Source organism: Merops nubicus, unplaced genomic scaffold, assembly GCF_000691845.1.
Source record: "Merops nubicus isolate BGI_N331 unplaced genomic scaffold, ASM69184v1 scaffold5078, whole genome shotgun sequence".
NCBI classification, from domain to species: Eukaryota; Metazoa; Chordata; class Aves; order Coraciiformes; family Meropidae; genus Merops; species Merops nubicus.
The window spans coordinates 99,245-120,379 of record NW_008627833.1 but is presented as its reverse complement, the minus strand read 5'-3'; the positions used below and the strand labels follow the sequence as shown (position 1 = coordinate 120,379).

Genomic DNA, 21,135 nt, shown 5'->3' with positions numbered 1-21,135 from the left:
CACCCCTGGGCCCCTGGCCCCTGCCCCAGCAGCTTTGTTGCCCTTCTCTGTCCACGCTCCAGCCCCTCCAGATCCTTCTGGGAGGGAGGGTCCCAAACCTGACCCCAGGATTCCAGGGGCAGCCTCCCCAGTGCCCAGTGCAGGGGGATGATCCCTGCCCTGCTCCTGATGGCCACACTGGTGCTGACCCAAGCCAGGATGTTGGTGGCCTTCTTGGCCACCTGGGCACCAGCTGGCTCACCTTCAGATGGCTGTTGACCAACTCCCCTAGGTCAACTCTGGGAATCACAGAATCATAGAATCACAGAATGGTTTGGGTCAGAAGGTATCTTCCAGGATCATCTCATCCAGCCCCCCTGCAGGGAGCAGGGACATCTGCAACTAGAGCAGGTTGCTCAGAGCCCCGGCCAACCTCCCCTGGAATGGTTCCAGGGATGGGGCAGTGACCACCTCTCGGGGCAACCTGGGCCAGGGGCTCACCACCCTCAGTGCCAAACATTTTCTCCTTCTCTCTGATCTCAATCTCCCTCTTTTAGTTTCAGTCCATCTCCCCTTGTCCTGTCCCAACAACTCCACAGAAGGGATGGAGGGAAGGAGAAAGAAAATGTGTGTCTGCAGACACAAAGCTGGCCCAAATTTGGCCTTACTCTGCCCCAGCTGGAACAGCTGTCTTTTCCCAGTAGGTCCCTGGTGCCACAGTGGCTCGTTCTGTGGCTTTGAGGTTGCTTCTAGGTTTCCTCTCACTGCACAGAACAAAACTGTTGGTTCTTCTTGTGCTTGGCTCTGGTTTGGGATGGAAATATGACAGTGCAGGGAGGAAAGGTGGGACCCCCGTGGCAGCCCCATCCCCAAAACACTGCAGAGAGGAAGGAAGGGATGGGGTCAGTGCAGGGTTTTACAGACTAGCAGATCTGTAAGAACTGATATTGTGATAACCTTTAGGTCAACCGTGTATAAACACAACTACAGCTTCAAAGACACTCGGCATTTCCTTGGCTGCGTTTTGATTTCAGGTTTCTGGCTGTCCAAAGCAGGAAAAAAACAATTAATAGCAGAGCAACCACAAGCTGCAAGCACTTGCAGGCATCAGCTGGTCTTTCCCACCATGTTTGTAAAGTCCCAGCACGGTATCTTACCCACAGCAAGTACCTCCAGGCACAGCAGCAATGACAACACATGGGAAAAGCACCAGCCTGCTGTGTCCACAGAGCTTACCCTCTGTGAGCTTCATTTCTGGAGGCCAGAATGGAATTTCGGGTGCCCCAGACCAAGCTGTCCTTATGCCACTTGCTATCTGCAGACCCCTGGGACCACGCTTGTCTCCATCAATGATGAGGCTGCCTGGGAATAACATGTGCACACCAAGCTGTGGGTACATTTCTCCACTGCAAAGTCCACCAAACAAGGTCACAGAAACAAAGACTGGCCCATAGCTCAGTTCTTCTTGCTACTAAAAGCACCATTTCTCTTCTCTGCTTCTCTTCCTACCTTCATTTGTTTTTCTTTCTCCTACTTCTCTCTATACAACTCATAGAATCACAAAATGGTTTGGACTGGAAGGGACCTTTAAAGGTCATCTGAGCTCTTTGTAGTTTCTCCAGACCAAGGACCATCCTTATAAGTGGCATCATCAGCAAACACTGATTTACAGCACCTCCCTCTGTCTATGTGGAGACTTATTTGCCTCCTCCCATCAGCCAAGACATTTCTGGACTATTTATTCTACAACCACATTTCAGCTTTATCTTTATTTGATAACATATTTCTTTGAAGTTCCTGGAATGACTTGTGCCCCTAATGTTAATGATGATGTTGACAAGAGTAATTTTTTCATAAATCAGTCACTCCAGACCCAGAACATTTTCATTTCTCTGCTTTGAAACTTATCAATAAGTTTCTAGCACAAACATATCCAGAATAATCTTATTTGAGGGACGATCACAGCAAAGCTAAAAAGTTGTCATGGTCTCAGGATGAGAGGATGAGACTGTTATTGGACAAACTGTTTCCAGTCAAGACCAGTTTTGTTTTTTTTTCCCCAATAATTCCAGTTTTATCCTGCCTCCATGAGCGTGAACCATTTCTTGGCGTTGTGTCCCTGATCATGGGGCACTACAGCATTTGAGCATTTTCCAGTTGCTGAGTAGCCAAAGTTCAACTGTAGCTTTACCATCTGTGGCTGGTGGAGAAGGCTCCAGGGAGACCTTTTGGTGGCCTTCCAGTATCTGAAGGGAGCCTGCAAGAAAGCCAGGGAGGGACTTTTTACAAGGGCTTCTAGTGATGAGGGGTGATGGCTTCAAACTGGAAGAGGGGAGATGTAGATTAGAAATTAGAAAGAAGTTCTTCACTGTGACGGTGGTGAGATACTGGCCCAGGTTGCCCAGGGAAGCTGGAGATGCTCCATCCCTGGGGGTGTGCAAGATCTGATCTAGTGGGAGATGTCTGTGCCCATGGCAGGGGGCTTGTGACTAGATGGTCTTTAAGGTCCCTTCCAACCCAACCCATTCCATGACTCTATGTCATGGTGTCCCCACCTGGGCAGTTCTGTTCTGTCTGCTGACAGCTTTCCCTGTTGCATTGCAGCTGGTAAAGCACCTCCCCGGTCTTTGCAGATCCGTGGGTGACCTGAAAAACTTCTGAAAATGGGAAAGGTGCTCTCAGGAGCCCCTTAAACAAAGGCAGGAGCATCGCCCTCGCTCAGCAATTCTCATGTGCAAGATCTGTCTTGTCCACTCCATTATCCCCTGGTTCAGGTTTCGTTCTGTGAACCAAACACCTCCCAGACGCCATGCAGTAGTCTGGGAAGTGACAGCTCCTCCTCACCCTGACAAAGCCTCCCCTGTAATGTCAGTGTGTGTCATCTGCAAACAGATGCCTCGTGAGAAAGCTCAGATGGATTTTATGGGAAGCAGGTCTACATGTCCTGGTCATGCCCAAGCCCTGGCAGCTCCAGTTTGCTGTCACGGAATCCTCTCTGGCTCTCAGTCCATCTTATCAGTGTTTTCCTCCTAGCTCTCACTGGTAGGAGCTTTCAAAAACTTATTTCCTTCCATGTTGCAAATCTTTGCCTGATCTCCAGGCTATATTTTAGTCTTTAGTTGGTCATTCTGCCCCTAATCTTGATTAAATGGTATTTTCCTAATCATTGCTGTATTGCTAATGGTTGTAGGAAGCCAATATAATAAAGGAATATTTATATATTCCTTTATATAAATAATTTATTCTGGGTGAGGGAGGCTAGCTAGGCCTCTGCTGCCCAAGAACTTCTCCATGCCAGCAGCCCTGCTGGTCAACCATCCCAGCCACAAACTGGTTTTCCTGGTCTGGATCTGCTCTCCAGCGGTGGTGCAGCAGGGTCTGTACACCCCAGCTCTCTTGGAAACGTTGGCCTCAGTCCTTCCTCACACTGTACTTACTCCTTCCACAGTTGCACTATATGCAGAGATAGAATCAGAATCACAGAGTGGATTGGGTTGGAAGGGACCTTCAAGATCATCCAGTTCCAACCCTCTGCCATGGGCTCGGACACCTCCCACTAGAGCAGGTTGCTCCAAGCCCCGTCCAACCTGGTCTTGAACAACTCCAGGGATGGAGCATCCACAGCTTCCCTGGGCAACCTGAGCCAGTGTCTTACCACCCTCAGAGTGAGGAACTTCTGGGGGCCTGTCAGGACTTCCAGGGGCCTGTCAGAAAGCTGGGGAGGGACTTCTGAGCAGGGCCTGTTAGGACAGGACAAGGGGGGATGGATTGAAATTCTAAGAGGGAGATTGAGACCAGAGAGAAAGAAGAAATGTTTGACACTGAGGGTGGTGATCCCCTGGCCCAGGCTGCCCCGAGAGGTGGTCGCTGCCCCATCCCTGGAACCATTCCAGGGGAGGTTGGTTGGGGCTCTGAGCAACCTGCTCTAGTTGCAGATGTCCCTGCTCCCTGCAGGGGGGTTGGACTGGATGCCCTTGAAAGGTCCCTTCCAACCCCAATCATTCTGTGTTTCTATGAACCTTTGAACAGGATGATGCCTCTTTCATGTTGGGTCCTTCTTCATCTCCAGTCTTCAAATGCAGCACTTTAACTGGAAGAAGGTCAGAACTTGGGTGGAAAGAAACCATGTCCTTCCTCAGTGTTGCTAACAGGGGAGGTGGAGAGGCCAAAATCATCTCGTGTGGGGTGGGATGGGGAGGATGGTAGATGAAAACCTTTGTAGAACAGAGGAGCTGGATTTCTGAAGGCATTTCACAGTGGGGCTGCAGAGATGTGAACTGTGGGAATGCTCAGGGTGTGCAGCAATGTGACAGCTCTGTGGTGGCCTAGCAAAGCTCATCTGCTAGGACAGTGGGTGATGTGTCCACTGCCATCTGTACTATATCTCCAGACTTCACTTTCAGTTGCCCTGGATAGTTGGATTAGATGCCTGGGGAAAGAGAATAATACCAAGCTGGACGTGCAGCTCCATCCTGGAGGACATGTACACGGCACAGCTATGGGTTAAGAACTTACCCCTCATTCCCCAGGGCAAACCCCATTTGTGTGGGCAGTGTCTCAAGGTATGGAATGAGGAGCTGGCAAGTTTAGGACCACAGTGTGCAGACTGGATGTCCTTGTGTTATACCCAAAAGCACCTGGTGCACAATGCAGGAGGGGGCTGCAAGCATGGAGAAACCTTGAATGAGATGAGTTTTTGTCCTGGTTACACATCTCTATCTCAAATCATAGAATCATAAAGGTTGGAAAAGACCTCCAAGATCATCAAAAGTCCAACCATCAACCCAAAACTACCATGATCACTCAACCATGTCCCCAGGCACCATGTCCACACCCTTCCAGGGCTGGGGGCTCCAACAGTTTCTTGGGCAGCCTGGGCCAAGGCCTCACCTCTCTGCCAGGAAAGAAATTCTTCCTAATGTCCATTCAAAACCTCCCCTGGGGTAACTCCAGACCAGTGCCTCTTGTCCTATTGCTAGTTAGGGCCAAACGTTTGGGTTGTTTCTGCTGGAAGTGGCATTGCTTGGCAAGGTCCAGGCGACACAGGTCCCTCCAGTCCTGAAGCAGAAGCTTTATAATGAGGAGAAGCTCCTGCAGGCAAGGTACAGCGAGGACCCCTCCCCCTGTGATTTGAGGATGCCCCATGGATGCTGATGTTGCTCTTGGGTACATCATGGGATTGCACCAGCTTGTCCAAGCCTGCAAGGAGCCTCCTGCCCTACGCTGGGGCCTTCCAAACCCGCAGAGGGTATTTGAAGGGTGCAAACAGCTGACAGCTCTGTCTGGGGTTGTCCCCAGGGGTCCCAGCAGACAACCCAGGTCCAGCGTGGTGGGACGGTGCCAGGGCAGTGACTTGACCCTTCTGTGCAGGCAAAGATGTTGTGCAACGGCCCAGGGGAAGTGAAAAATAACTTCTCCAGTTTCTGTCCCGGGACAGATGGCCTCCGTTTGGACAAATCCTCCCATGTTTATTCAGCAGTGACCTGGTGTGCTTCCAGGGCATGTGGGGAGCTGAAACCAAACCAACCAAGGGGGAAGTGCCTGAAAAGCGTGCTCCAATTTGGGTTATCAGTTAATGGGGAAAGGTTGAAGAGGAGGTCAGGAAAATGAGCCAACAACGTGCAAGTGCAGCCCTGGAGCCCCCAGCAGCCTGGGCTGCACCCCTCAGCCTGGTGGGCAGCAGGGCAGGGAGGGGATCCTGCCCCTCTGCCCCACTCTGGGGAGACCCCCCTGCAGTGCTGGGGCAGCTCTGGAGTCCTCAGCACAGCAGAGACAGGGACCTGCTGGAGCAGGGCCAGAGGAGCCCCAGCAATGCCCCGAGGGGGGAACCCCTCTGCTGGGAGCCCAGCAGGAGAGAGTTGGGCTTGGGCAGCCTGCAGAGGAGAAAGCTCCAGCTGGGGAGACCTTCTGGGGGCCTGACAGGACTTCCAGGGGCCTGTCAGAAAGTTGGGGAGAGACTTCTGAGCAGGGCCTGTTGAGACAGGACAAGGGGGGAAGGTTTGAAACTGTAAGAGGGAGATTGAGACTGGAGAGAAGGGAGAAATGTTTGATGCTGAGGTTGTTGAGCCCCTGGCCCTGGTTTCCCTGAGAGGTGGTCGCTGCCCCATCCCTGGAACCATTCCAGGGGAGGTTGGCCGGGGCTCTGAGCAACCTGCTCTAGTTGCAGATGTCTCTGCTCCCTGCAGAGGGGTTGGAGTCAATGACCTTGAAAGGCCCCTTCAACCCAAAACATTCCGTTTCTATGTTACTTCCTCAGAAGCCTGACTGCCTCCTCCATCCCCCCTTGATGCTAGAAGTGACAGAGAGAGATAAAATCACGTTGCAAAACCATGAGATGTAACAAGAGCACATTTACCAGTGGATGTGCACCAGGAAGTGGAGTCCTTTAAGGAAGCCTCCTGAAAAACCCATTTTTCAAGGCATTTCTCACATTTGTGTTGTTTTCCTTGGAATGATGCAGCAGACAGGCAGGGTAGAGCAACCAGCCTGTGTTATTGCACCTACCTACTCCAATTTGCCAAATTGTCTGCTCTGAGCAATGCTAAAATCCCTGCAGCAGGAAGACAGCATCATCACCAGGGCTTGAGCATTTTGGTGGAGCCAGCACCATTTGCCTCCCTGCCCACAATGAGCAGGCAGGATTTGTGCTGGCACCTCCTCAGCTTGCTTCTCCAGAGTGTGAAGGTGCCTCCTTCATCCTGGAGAAATGCATTTCCTGGTGCCTTCAGGGCCAAGCTAGCATGGGGAGAGGAGTTTTTCTCCTCCCTGAGGGCTTTGCTTCATGTGCAGGAGGCAGCTTCTCCCTGGATAGGTGCTGAGCCAGCAGATGTGCACAGAAACATCCCACCTCCCACAGTGACGCTCACACAGAGGCATCCCAGACTGGGGAATTTGGGGTTTTTCATAGAAACATAGGATCATAAAATTATTTGTGCTGGAAGGGACCTTTCAAGGGCATCCAGTCCAACCCCCCTGCAGGGAGCAGGGACATCTGCAACTAGAGCAGGTTGCGCAGAGCCCCGGCCAACCTCCCCTGGGATGGGTCCAGGGATGGGGCAGCGACCACCTCTCGGGGCAACCTGGGCCAGGGGCTCAACACCCTCAGTATCAAAATATCTTCCTTCTCTCTAGTCTAAATCTCCCTTGCAGTTCCAAACCATCCTGCCTTGTCCTGTTGCAACAGGCACTGACAGACTTTTGAAATGGCAAAATGATTTTAGAAATTGCTTCAGCCTTCTCCTCTGCAGGCTGCTCAAGCCCAACTCTTTCCTGATGCCCTCCCAGCAGAGGGGTTCCCCCCTCGGGTCACCCCTTTCTGTGTCACCAACACCACTCTGCTTCATCTCTTCTGCAAGCTTGCTGAGGGTCCAAAGGGGCCTCTTTTGGTTTTTTTTTTGTTTGGTTTTGGATGCACAGATGGTGCCCAGCAGACTGTTAGCACCCTGATGTACAAATAGCTGGGAGCTGAGAAAGCCACAGTCAGTAACAGCTTGAATGCATTTTTGGAAAACACTAAGAGACCTTGTAATGCAAGTGACCAGTGAAAGGAAGCTGGATTTTATCTTTACGATTGAAAATGTTTTAATCTCTGAGTTCTACCTTTAAAAACCATGAGAAGAGTTTTCTTGCTCTCTTGCTTCAGAGGGGGAATGGTGGCACTCACAGCACGGGACTTTTTGACCTCCCTGGTGTTTAATAATCAGTCTTGGTTTCAAAGAAAAAGATCATTTTAGCCAACGAGCTGTCCAGTTCTTTCTGTGAATTAAGAACATCTAATTTCTGTTGAATGAACCCATTTGTCTGACTCATATTAAACTTGTGGTGAGAGTTGCAACAGCTCTGTTGCTTGAGCTCCTGTGGGATGCCAGAGATGGAGCTACTGGCTCTGGCCTTCTGGCTAAAAGTATGCTGTAGTTTTCCAGGAAAACTGTATTCCCACTGAACACTTTCTGCTAGGACACATCTATAGTAGCATGTCATCCAATAACTGCCCTCCACCTGGGGATTCCCCTAAAAGCCTGCAGAACAAGGCATGGGATACCCATCCAAGAAATCCTCCCCTCCCTTGGGCTTGGCTTTCTGGTGGGATGTTGGACACTTTCCTCTGACATGCAGTCATCTAATGAGGCTGGGATGGAGCTAAGATGATCTAGGCCCTCCATCTTCCACCTCTTGTCTTCTGCCAGCACCTCTTTGCTCATGTGACACCTGGGGCTGGATGAATGTCCTGCAAAGCTCTAAGCACCAGCTGGGGCCAAATGAAGCAGAGATGTCTGAACCTATCTGAGCTCCAGCTGCAAAGTGGTGTTACCCTGAACAGAGAAGAAATAAAGAGGGGAGCTGCAGGATCTTTCTCCTTCCATGGACCAGGGTGGGAGAGGATGGCTCTTCCGTAGCACTGCTGTTCAGTGGGGAAGATGTGGCTAAAAGAAAATTAAAGTATTAAACAGAGTAGGAGTTGCTAGAATTCAGCTGGGGGTTCCATGAAGAGGAGTAGAATGGAAAGGGGCTGGGTGAGGTGAGGGCTCTGTGGTTGCTTACTGCACTCCCTGGTACAGGGAGTGCTCTAGGGGGTCTGAGTCAGATCCTCTTGCTTAGAAACATAGAATGATTTGGGCTGGAAGGGACCTTTCATGGTCATCTAGTCCAACCCCCCTGCACTGAGCAAGGACATCTGAAACTAGAGCAGGCTGCTCAGAATGAACCTGGAATGGTTCCAGGGATGGGGCTTCTACAATCTCTCTGGGCAACCTCATCCTCATCCAAAACCAGTGTCCAAACCTGCTTTGGATGGAGGTCTAGCTGTATTGCTCCTTGGGTTCCTGTGCCTGCTTCCCCTCACACAAGGGGAAGACAAGCATCTCCCTCAGGATACCTGTCTTTAGGCTTACACTTCCTGAATTTCCATATTCCTGTGAGGTGAGCACACTGTGTGCTGCACCTGGGTAATAGCTCAGCTCGACTTCTCTGAAGTGTGAGTCGTTCCTGTTGGGAAAGGGGGAAAGTTGGTTCTTACCCCTGTAGTGCAGACATCTGTGTGGATGCTTTCAGCCCCATTGAAGACCTGATGGCATGGGCATGGAGCAGCAGCTGTGAGCAGGAAGACACACTGGACATGGGCAATGCTGACCAAGATCAGAAACATCATAAACTCTGTCTGCAAGAAGTGTAGGCTGCTGTCTGTCATCATTTGGGAGAGAAAAAACAAGTTCAGGGTTGGCCAGGACTCTGAGCAACCTGCTCTAGTTGCAGATGTCCCTGCTCAGGGCAGGGGATTGGACTAGGCAACCATGGAAGGTCCCTCCAACCCAAACCAGTCTGTGATTCTGTGAAACTTTGGCATGGTTGGGGCAGTGACAGCCTCTCATCTGTCCCCAGGTGACATGTGGGAAGGAGAGTGACCGCAAGAAGAGTGAGGACATGCTCAGCCAGCTCAGGTCAAGATCTGAACACATGCAAAACCTGTCTCTAACCAAGTTCATCAAACGTAAGTGTGTGCACCCCCTCCTCATGCTTGGACGGGGCTCCTCCGCTTGCACAACACGCATCCTGGCAAACTTGCAATGCTTGTAACAAAAGGGACATTCCTCCCTGTGCTCAGCCTACCTCCTAAAAAAGCCCTCAAGATGCAGCTTAGACATGCTCTTGGGTCTAATTAGCTCTGCAGATCTTTTCTTGGTCTGCTCACAGCAGATGCTTACCACCACATCCAGACTACCCTGCTTCACCTCATGCTGGTCAAAGCATCTGAGGTTGGTAGCTGTTCATGTTCCACAGGCAGTTGGAAACCACATTGGAGCCCAAAACCTCACTGGAGGCCACAGCCAGGCAGGAAAGATGGTGCAAGATGTGAGCCTTGAGCAGAGCCATGGGAAGAGGAAGAGCCTCCACGGTTAGGTGGGATTTTGCAGCTGAGTGCATCCAGCTGCTATTGCTCAGCTCCTGAGTCAAAGCAGGAGTCAGATCCCCAGCAGCATTGGCAGCATTTTGTCTGAGAATCCCAGCACGGTGGGGGTGGAAGGGATCATCACATCCAGCCCCCCTGCTCCAGCAGGTCACCCACAGCAGGGTGCCCAGGGTCACATCCAGGTGGGTTTGGAATCTCTCCAGAGCAGGAGACTCCACAGCCTCTCTGGGCAGCCTGCTCCAGGCTCGGCCACCCTCACACCAAAGAAGTTTCTCCTCCTGCTCAGGTGGAACCTCCTGGGTTCCAGTTGGTGCCCGTTGCCCCTTGTCCTGTTGCTGGGCACCACTGACAAGAGTCTGGCCCCAGCCTCTTGCCCCCCAGGGGCCCTTTAGCTCTTGCTCAGCCTTGATCAGATCCCCTCTGAGGCTTCTCTTCTGCAGCTCAGCAGCCCCAGGGCTCTCATTCTGTCCTGGCACAGAGATGCTCCAGGCCCCTCAGCATCCTTGAAGCCTCCACTGGACTCTCTCCAGTAATTCCTTCTTTCTTTAACCAGGGAGAAAGCCTCCCTAGACTCCTTCTTTCAAAGCCACTAACAGTATCATGGAATCATAGAACTGACTAGACTGGAAAGATCTTTAAGGTCACCAAGTCCAACTATTATCAGAGCCAGGCTACCCTCCCTGTCCCACCGAGGACAAACAGTCTTGTCTAGAGCAATTAAAATCAGGGCAATTAAAATCAGATGCATGTTTGCCAAGCGTGATCTTAATCCTGTGCAATTAGCTTGTTTAGAAAGGAGGAGGCTTTTATGCTGAAGGGAATCAGCTGGGCTTCAGGCTGTGAAGCTTATGGCTCAGGGTCGTTTTTTTTTGAAGGAAATACTCTGCATTTTGGCAATTACTTAAGAAAGGTGATCCTCTGAAGTCAATCCATGTCAGCTTCCTCCATCTTTCCTGAATATTATCCCTTTAATTTATTGGACATTCTGTTTTACTGAGGTCAGCGCAGGGCAGGAGCAGCCAGACAAGCGTGGGCAGGTTTTTATTCTGCTGGTTGCACCATTTCTTCGCTAGCCTGATGCTAAATTAGGGGAGCACATCGGGGGTTCATTCCCCTGCTGACCTTGTGGCACTGTCATTTAGCAAACCCGCCAGTGGATGCGATTGTGTGGGAGCAGATTTATGGTGCTCAGGTGGGATTTTCACACCGACGCTCTGCTCTTTGCCTCTGAGACAGGAATAAAAATGAGCTCCCTGCTCCTGGGTAAAGAGAGAAGGAAATCTCTTCCCTCTGCTCAAACTGCAGGTTTGGCACAGGGTTTGCACCAGGACTGTGAGAGCTGTGCTGATAAATTCATTATTTCTGAGAATTTACCCCCAAAGCCCAGTTCTGAAAAAAATGAAGTGTCTGCATTTTTTCTCAGAAGACCAATCTTGCTGAAATCACCAGGATTTCTAGTACAAAACTGTTTCTAGAGCCAGGAACTGGATGGTAGCTAAGGTATGGTGGTGTAGATGGGGACAATTTGGGTGAAGTCTGAAGACTTTAGTGCTCGCTCATAGAATTATGGACTGGTTTGGGTGGGAAAGGACCTTTCAAAGTCACCTCGTCCAACTTCAACTTTCCCCAAGCATCTAATCCAACTATCCAGGGCAACTGAAAGTGAAGTCTGGAGATATAGTACAGATGGCAGTGGACACATCACCCACTGTCCTAGCAGATGAGCTTTGCTAGGCCACCACAGAGCTGTCACATTGCTGCACACCCTGAGCATTCCCACAGTTCACATCTCTGCAGCCCCACTGTGAAATGCCTTCAGAAATCCAGCTCCTCTGTTCTACAAAGGTTTTCATCTACCATCCTCCCCATCCCACCCCACACGAGATGATTTTGGCCTCTCCACCTCCCCTGTTAGCAACACTGAGGAAGGACATGGTTTCTTTCCACCCAAGTTCTGACCTTCTTCCAGTTAAAGTGCTGCATTTGAAGACTGGAGATGAAGAAGGACCCAACATGAAAGAGGCATCATCCTGTTCAAAGGTTCATAGAACCACAGAATGATTGGTGTTGGAAGGGACCTTTCAAGGTCATCCAGTCCAACCCCCCTGCAGGGAGCAGGGACATCTGCAACTAGAGCAGGTTGCTCAGAGCCCCGGCCAACCTCCCCTGGAATGGTTCCAGGGATGGGGCAGCGACCACCTCTTGGGGCAGCCTGGGCCAGGGGCTCACCACCCTCTCACCACCCTCAGCATGAATAATTTCCTCCTTCTCTTCAGTCTAAATCTCCCTCTTTGAGTTTCAATCCATCCTCCCTTGTCCTGTCCCAACAGGCCCTGCTCAAAAGTCCCTCCCCAGCTTTCTGAGAGGCCCCTTGAAGTCCTGGAAGATCACAAGGTGTGAGAAGTGGTTTGTGACACAAGGTCTCCATGGAGCCTTCTCTTCTCCAGGCTGCTCAAGCTCAACTCTCTCCTGATGCCCTCCCAGCAGAGGGGTTCCAGCCCTCAGAGCACTTTTGTGGTCTTCTTTGGCCCTGCTCCAATAGGTCCATGTCATTCCTGTGCTGAGGACCCCAGAGCTGGACACTCGTCTATGGGTCATTGGAAAGACAATTTTACCTCCCATTTTGTGACCATCCTGCTTATTTTGTTTCTTCTTTCCCTCACCAAGCATTCCTTCCTTTCTATTTTGACATGATTTTTGTAAACAAGAGTTTCTGAAAACAGCATTTGGAGATTTTCCAGCCTGAATCACCTGGCAATTTTATACCTTCTGTTGTTTATAAAGAGAGACAGAATGAAACACGCATGATGGAGAAATGCTGTAGGGCAGTCTGATCTCTGCACCACGTTCATAATGAGCCATTTTTACCCAACTCCCCAGTACAAACGTATGACTTGGCTCCTGAAGGTGAGGGGTCCTGCTTTGCTGGTCTCAGGAGGCTGGAGCTGATGGGGTTGTGCTGTGAAATCTCTGAGTTCTACCTCCTTGGTTTTTCTGATTGTGCCTGGCATCTCTGCACGTGGTGTGGGGAGCAGGAGCCCGCTCTGGAGAAAGGCAGGAGGTGGGCAGTGCCAATCCACCAGCAGAAACAGCACAAAGCAGATTCCTGTAATATCTTACAAGAGAAATAACAACATGGGCATTAATTCAGTCTCACACTCACAGTTTTCCTCTGCCTGTAAAAAATGGATTAGTTTTATAGTCAAGGGGCTAAAGCTAATGCTGGAGATGGCTATTGGCAAGAAGTGGATTGGACTTTATCTGCTTGCTGGTCCACCTGTGTCTCAAGGGGAGCTTTTACAGATGGTTCTAGATGTCTGGTACTTTGGTGCTGTCCTGGGGACAGGCAGCCCCAGACTTGCCCAACATTGATGGCTATGGGTCCCCTGTTCAGGGTGGGAGGAAAGAAAGCATCAGGATACCAACAGGGACAGTATCAAACAGGGATCACACAAGATCTCAGATTTTTCCATGTTGTATTTCAGTTCTGTTCCTTCTGCATCCCTTGTAAGACAGACTCCTTCCTCTGGATGAGGTGGTTGAACACACCTGAGGTGTCTGAATACCTCAAGTAGTTTGTGCTTTGGTATTTGGCTCATCTGCAGGTCTTCATCTGCTTTCAGTTAGAAGGTACTATGCACCATCTGTGTTGGGTCTGCCCAAACAAAGCACTTCAGGTTGGAATCAGCTGAGTCAGTGTTTGGAGCTGGCTCATCACTGGTGTTAAAACATTTTGCAAACTGGCCTCATACTTTGACATGGACCACCTGTGTGGGATGGCTGCAAACTCAGCCTGGGACCAGGAACACTTTGCCGAGGAGGAAGGCAGCATCTCCCGTTGGGAAGAGTCCCTTTGCCTGTCACCTGGAGGGAACAGGGATGGCTTTCCCTGATAGATGGGGAGGATGCATCTCCTGCTCCAAACCTGGCCCAAGCTTGGGGGAGGCTCCAGAGGAGAAAGGCACTGGGCAGGCTGCGATTCAGCAAAGCACTCGAGGCTGCTCCTTGAGCAGAATGAGGCTGAAGAGTGTCTTCAAGGGTTCATAATTTTCTTAAGGGCTTGGCAGAGGCAAGCCTTAAATCACTAAGCTGACCTAGAGGAGGAATATGTTCAGAAACGCTCTTTAGTTGCTTATTTCAGCTTAAATGATGCAAAATGAAGCATGATTATGGAGAAGGAAATGCATTCTGTCATTTGTTCTGTTGCTTCAGTGCACATGCAGATAACTGAGAGCAAAATAAGGCTTGCAGGAATGTTTGCTGTTTACTTTGTTGGAAACAAAAAGAGGTTGGGGCAGAGCCCGTCCCATGAGGTGCTTCATATTCTCTGTTTTGCTGGAAGCCACTGGGCTTTAAATCTTTCCAGGGCAAGGTGTGATGAGCTTAAAGCAGTTTGCAAAGCCCTGGGAACTCTGCGTCAGGGGCAGGAAGAGCTTTTCCATCCACAATCAGCAATAACAGGATGGAGCTGTGTGCAGGATAAATACTCAACAAAGCACTGGGGACCTTTCCAAACAATGAGGTCAATTACCCAAGAAGGGAGTAGGCTTCACTCGCTGGAGTTGTTCAGATGTAGGAAAGTCAAAGCACTGTGGGGAACGGTCTTGGCTCTTGCACAGATGCTCTTCATGACATTGAGTTGCACCCTGCTCCTCGGACTCACAGAGTGCTCCTTTTGCAGGCACTGGACCTGCTCGTGATAATCAAAAAGAGTAGGATTTAGCTACCCTGAAGTCATTTCCATTGCTAATTTCTCAGCTTCTGCTGGAAACACCTGGGAGGATGTGCAGCTTCTGAGGCACCCACTGAGGATTAATCTGTTAAAGGTGATCTCCAAAGCAATTAAAACATTGGGTTTGTGGCTTGTTTGTTTCTCTGTGGTGCCTAAAGTTGGTTTCAAAGATATTTTTTATTATTATTTTAAAGTTTCCACTTGCTTTAATACCTGCCCAGCTTCCTCTCTGGAGCTGTAAGGAAGATCAGATTAATAACAAGGTGGTGATTGCAGAGGGTGCCAATCGTGCTGCCTCCCACCATGAAGTGGAAGACCTGCTTGCTGTCAGAGCTTTGTAGCTCTGATCTAGGGTGACAGAAGAGGTCTGGCTTGGTTGAAAAGGCCAAAGAACTCTAGGGAAAAGAAATCTTTTGGTGGAAGATTCCCACTGCCTCCCACAAAAGACTGGATTAGCTCTTGACAGATCTTTCAGCAAACAGGTTGAAGTCTCATATTTACAACACATCTGAGATATTCCAGTTTTTAAACTAGGCAGGAGTATCGTTCAAAAAATAAGATGGCTATTGATTTAGACCTGTCAGTGCTGGGTTAATGGTTGGAAACGATGCTCTTAAAGGTCTTTTCCAACCTTATTCACTCTATGTTTCTATGACTTCTATGATACTTAAGAGCAAAAGCACCACTCTTTGGGTTCCATCTTGGTCCAGCATAGCGCTATCACTGCAGCTCATTCCCTCTCCAGCTGATTGCTAGCCTCCCTGCTCTCCAGCACATCAGTAATTCAAGGTCCTTGAGTGTGCCTTGCATGCTTGGACCCTCTCTGTGTTTGCTCCCCAACATCTTTAGCTGCTTCCCTAACCCTGAGAGCCGCGTGCTGAGCTGGACTGGCGATACACCCCTGAACGAGAGCTTTGCCTTTGTGCGTGGGGGACTCCCTCACATGCAGGGAGGGACCTCTGCTCTTCACATAACTTTTTAGGACAGCTAAACCAAATAGACAGCTTGGGGCAACTCCCAGACAAGCACCAGATAGTTGTCCCCAGAGCCTCTGTGCTGAAGCAGATATAAAGATTGTCCCAGTTGTTTGTGAGCTGCTGAGAATTAACACCATTCATTTATGGCAGGCCCTCACATTAATCCTCCCTGTTAATTCCTTATCTCTGCTTCACCACACTGGCTTTCAAAGCCCTCCTCTGGGAAGCACATCATCTCTTTGGAAGTTGCCCTTACGTGTGCCCTTTGCATGTTGCAAAGCTGGACAAAGAGCTCGGGGGAAGACGATGGTTCAGGGGGAGCAAAGGTGTGAGTAGAAAGTGGGTCTGAGAAGAAATCTCTCCAGGCTGGAGAACTGCAGCCTCCCAGCTGGAGGGTGTCAGCATCGGGCACCCCCGTGGCCCTGGGGATTGCCAAGCAGGCTGAAGACATCTTTGTCTCAAGCAGTTAAGGGTTCAGCCACAGGGGAATTTGCTGGAGTGTTTCTTTCCTGTAAGCAAAAAACACATTTTTTAAAATGATTGAAACAAAAAGGACATTGAAGTTGCAACTGCAGCAAACAAATGAACTTTTAATGACTTCCCAGATACTTTTGTATTTGTTTTAGGAGAAGCCTTGCCAGAAAGCTTCAGGGAAAGGAACATGGCCGTGTTTACTTGGGCCATGTGTAACAGCCCCTGCAATCACTCAGCGCTGCAGCCTTCAGCCTGTGGGTGGTGGGAGCTTTAGGCTGGACATTAAGAAAGAACCCTTCCCCAAAGGGGCTGTCCAGGACTGTGCCAGGCTGCCCAGGGCAGTGGTGGAGTCCCCATCCCTGGAGGGGTTTCCAAGCCGTGGAGATGTGGTGCTGAGGGACATGGGTCAGTGGGGACCTGGCAATGCTGGGGGATGGTTGAGCTTGATCATCCTGAAGGTCTCTTGCCTTTCTCCTAAGACATCATAAGACCCTGGCAGCTCTGAAGAAGAGCTCAGCAGGAGGTGTTGCCGCAGAAGGCAGGTTTGTTTTCTGCATTAGCAGATGTTCAGGATCCCTTGAGCACATCACCCAAGTGTTGACATGAAATATCATTTTTCTTTGCTCAAGATGCTTCATTTAGGGTTGACTTAGGAAACATTTCTTTACTTAGAGTGTAATCAAACACTGGAACAAGCTTTCTAGAGAGGTGGTCGACTCCCCGAGCCTGTCAGTGTTTGAGACTCAGACATTTGGACAATACCCTTAACAACATGCTTTGATTTTTCATCAGCACTGAAGTAGTCAGACAGCTGGACTAGATGATCATTGTAGGTCCGTTCCAATTGAAAATAGGCTGGTCTAGTCTACTCTACTGATGCTGAGGCCTCCAACAATTTCCCATTGTGCCGGCACAGACCCTTCATATGCTGCCTTCATGCATGTGTGTTTAGAGCAGTTCTCAGTCTCAACTGCATGACCTTCAGCAGAAATGGCCCCTGACTGACCTTAGCAGCAAATCAAAAGGATTAACAGATATGGAGGTGAGCTCTGCAGGGATGGGATGTATCCAGAGAGGAGTTTTTCTCTTCTGATGTTCATTTTGAGACTGGACATGCTTTGCACTGAAAACCCTACATTTTGCTTCATCTTCAGCCACTGATTCACCCACCCCATGGCTGATTTATGAGGCAGGTGGGATGAGGGTTGTCAGCTTCCCTTTCTCATCTTGGACAACTTACATAAGACATCTCACATTAGATGGCTGCTGTTAGCTGTGAAGAAATCAACTTTGTTGACAACAAAGCTCAGTGTTCAGGTGTTTAATTTTTGCAAAGTCCTGATTGTAGTTCATCCTGATTTATGGATGTTCCATCATTGGATGTGCTCAAGACCAGGCTGGATGGGGCTTTGAGCAGCCTGGTCTAGTGGGAGTTGTCCCTGCCCATGGCAGGGGGGTTGGAACTAGATGATCTTTAAGGTTCCTTCCAGCCCAAACCATTCCATGATTCTATGATTGTATGAATTTTTCATATCCAAATGGTGATGCAATTAAGCTATGAAATGACAAACCCTGAAAGCACACATTCTGCCCTTTTGTAGATGGAATGTTCAGAAGAGCTCCTCCCTCCTAAAGATGTAGTTGTGCACAGAAAAATGTAGGGTTGTAGGGAAATTCAAGGTTTTGCCATTTTCTGTGGATTAATGTTTTGCTGCACAATTCCTCTGTATGCAATGGGTTTCCCCTTTTCCTTTCAGGTTTTCCTGTGGTCCTGTTGAGGAACCTGCGTCACCCTGTCTACCTGCTGGTGGTGCTGGCTCAGGTCAACCTCTCTGCCATGGTCGCTGGCTTAGCAACATTCATGGGGAAGTTCCTGGAGAGACAGTTCTCCCTCACGGCGTCCTTGGCCAACATGATCATTGGTAAGTGTCGCTGTGAAGCCTTGCCAGCTTTTGATCACCTCTTAAAAATTAATCTAGAGATTACTGAGAAGCACTTTCCCCTCTTGAGCTGCTGGTCTCCTTCCACTACCCCCAGACAGGCATGGCACAAAGTCCTTGCCCATGTGATTTCCCAGCTACTATCTACCTTCCTGATCTGGACAAGTTGGACTGATGGGCCAAGGTCAACTGCATGAGTTTTAACAAGGCCAAGTGCCAGATCCTGCAGTTTGGTCACAACAACCCCAGGCAATGGTCCAGGCTGGGGCAGAGTGGCTGGAAACTGCCTGGCAGAAAAGGCCCTGGGGGTGCTGGTGGCCAGCTGCTTGACATGAGCCAGCGTTTGCCCAGGGGACCAAGAAGGCCACCAGCATCCTGGCCTGGATCAAAACTAGTGTGGCTAGCAGGAGCTATGGAAGTGATTGTGCCCCTGGACTTGGCACTGGGGAGGCCACACCCTGGGTACTGGGGTCAGTTTTGGGCACCACAGGATAAGAAGGACTTTAAAGTGCTGGAGTGGGTCCAGAGAAGGGCAACAAAGGTGGGGAGGGATCTGGGGAACATGGCTTGAGAGTAGCAGCTGAGGGACCTGGAGTTGGTTGCTCTGGAGAAGAGGAGGCTCAGGGGAGACCTTCTGGCTCTCAACAGCTCCCTGGACAGGAGGCTGGAGGGAGTTGGGGGTTGGGCTCTTCTCCCAGGTAATGAGCAATAGGACAAGAGGCAATGGGCTGATGTGGCCCCAGGGGAGGCTTCAGTTGTACGTTAGGCAGAATTTCTTTCCTGGCAGAGTGGTGAGGCCTTGGCCCAGGCTGCCCAGGGAGGTGCTGGAGTCCCCAGCCCTGGAGGGGTTCAAAAACATGTAGACGTGGCACTTGAGGACATGGTTTAGTGATCATGGTAGTGTTGGGTGATGGTTGCAGTTGATCTTAGAGGATTTCCCAACATTAAAGATTCTATGATTCTGTGATTTCTTGTGATACCTAGCTACTTTGTGATAGAACAAGAAGAAATGGTCTCAGGTTGTGCTACAGATAGTTTAGGTTGGACATAAGGACAAATTTCTTCCCTAAAAGGGTTGCCAAGCTCTGGAACAGGCTGCCCAGGGCAGGGGGGACATGGGTCAGTGGGGACCTGGCAGATCTGTGTTAACAATTGGACTTGATGATCTTGAAGGTCTCTTCCAAGCAAAACATTTGTATGATTCTATGTTTCTTTCCCTTACACTGCAACCTGAACTTGCTAGAATAAAATCTTTTAAGACCCAGAGAAGTGCTTGTTACCTGTAGCTGTTCACTGTAATCAACGAGAGGAAACCAACTCACGGCATCAAAGAAAGATCAGATACTGATTGTGCACATCTCTGTAGCAGGGATTAGGTTACATTGATCTTTAGGTTAAGGGTCTTTAAAAAAGTGGATTATAAATAAAATTTAAAACTTTAGTAACTTTTGTATGCATTTGGAAGACATTTTGCAGCAAGAGTCCAGTCAGGCTGGTGTAATAATCACAGAATCATCATAGAATAGTTTGGGCTGGAAGAGTCTTAAAGATTATCCAGTTCCAACCCCCCTGCCATGGGCAGGGACACCTCCCACTACAGCAGGTTGCTCAAAGACCCATCCAATCTGGTCTTGAGCACATCCAGTGATGGATACGGTCATGGAGCCCCCACAACTTCTCTGGGTAATCTGTTCCAATGTCTCACCACCCTCAGAGTGAAGAACTGTCATGCTTAAACTCTTAAAAATGTTGACAATAGTTGTACTAATTGCTTGTAGCCATTGGGCTAATCACTTGCTGTCGGTGTTGTTAAGAAAGAAAGGAAAAAGTGTTAAGCAGGATCTGTACTCATGAGATTAAACTGCTTTTGCTTGTATTGTAATATCCAAAATGTTCTCTCTGGGGCTGAGGTCTCCCTGTGGGAGCTTGTCATGGTAGTAAAAATACAAAGAATGTAGCCCTACTCTTACAAGAGTTCAGAAATGTAGACACAGAAATATTTTTAATATCTTTTTGACCAAACAGCATGCAGCCTCAGAGAAAGATCTTTGCCTTTCGGAATCTGCCACAAAGAACTCAGAAGAAAGTGAGGAAGGCAGACTGGCAAAGCCCAGCAACCTGGGCTAAATACTGGCAGAACGGTTTAATGCTGAAGCAGTGGGGTCCTCCGCTGATATACCCTGCCAAGTCGTTCCCTGGCTTGATTTATCCAATGGGTTAAAGACAAGCACCATATTTCTTGCACAAATTTAGCTTTTGTTCCCAGCTACTGAGTCCTGCTTTGCCTTTTTTTCTGTGAGATAACAAAACTTTCTGTAGTTGGAAAACCCTTCCTTGTGTGGGTATTTCTGGGCTGGAAGCAACCTCCCAGGCGGTTCTTTGTTGAATTCAACAGGTTGCACTTTTTTGGTATCCCATTGTAAGGTGGATTTTGTAAAACTCTGAGTCTGTTGTGAAAACTTTCACGGTTTTGTGACAATGACAACAGAATTGGGCACATCAGTGGTTCGACTTGATGATTACAGTTGGATTTGATAATCTTAAAGGTAACTCCCAATTAAAACAATTCTATGATTATGCAGAAATTAAATATCCTCTCCAGGTTTTATTGATATTTTCTCCTGTCTACACTGAAAAATCACATTTTCTGGATGAATCAGAGTTTTTTATTGGTCCCTCCATCTTCAATGCATGGTTACATGACAGCGGGTTGGCTGCAGGGTCCCTCTGTTTTTGCAAAGCTGCTCTTCCTTAGCATTTGGTTAATGGGTGGACTCAATGATCTTAAAGGTCTTTTCCAGCCTAAATGATTCTGTGATTCTGTGAGTCTATGATAATTTCACTAGTCCCTGCAAAAGCCTTGGTCCTCTCCAGATCATTGAAGCTGAAAAAGAGGGATCCTGCAAATCATCTGGGCCTTTGCTATACTGAATGGACTCATGTCCATTCATGTAATGAATGAGGCCACATTGGGAGTACTTGATCCAGCTCTGGTCTCCCAAGTTCAGAAAGACCAGGAGCTACTGGAGAGAGTCCAGTGGAGGCTTCAAGGATGCTGAGGGGCCTGGAGCATCTCTGTGCCAGGACAGGCTGAGAGGCCCGGGGCTGCTGAGCTGCAGAAGAGAA

At 49.3% G+C, this 21,135-nt stretch overlaps 1 protein-coding gene across 1 annotated transcript in view; it reads left to right on the top strand.

Annotated features, from left to right (window-relative positions):
* SLCO2B1 (solute carrier organic anion transporter family, member 2B1) overlaps positions 1 to 21,135 on the top strand; it is a 49,982-nt gene that overhangs the window by 17,449 nt on the left and 11,398 nt on the right. Inside the window, exons 7-8 of the mRNA XM_008946477.1 lie at positions 9,358 to 9,466; positions 17,827 to 17,991. Coding sequence (XP_008944725.1) covers positions 9,358 to 9,466; positions 17,827 to 17,991 — 274 coding nt within the window. The remainder of the gene's footprint in view (positions 1 to 9,357; positions 9,467 to 17,826; positions 17,992 to 21,135) is intronic.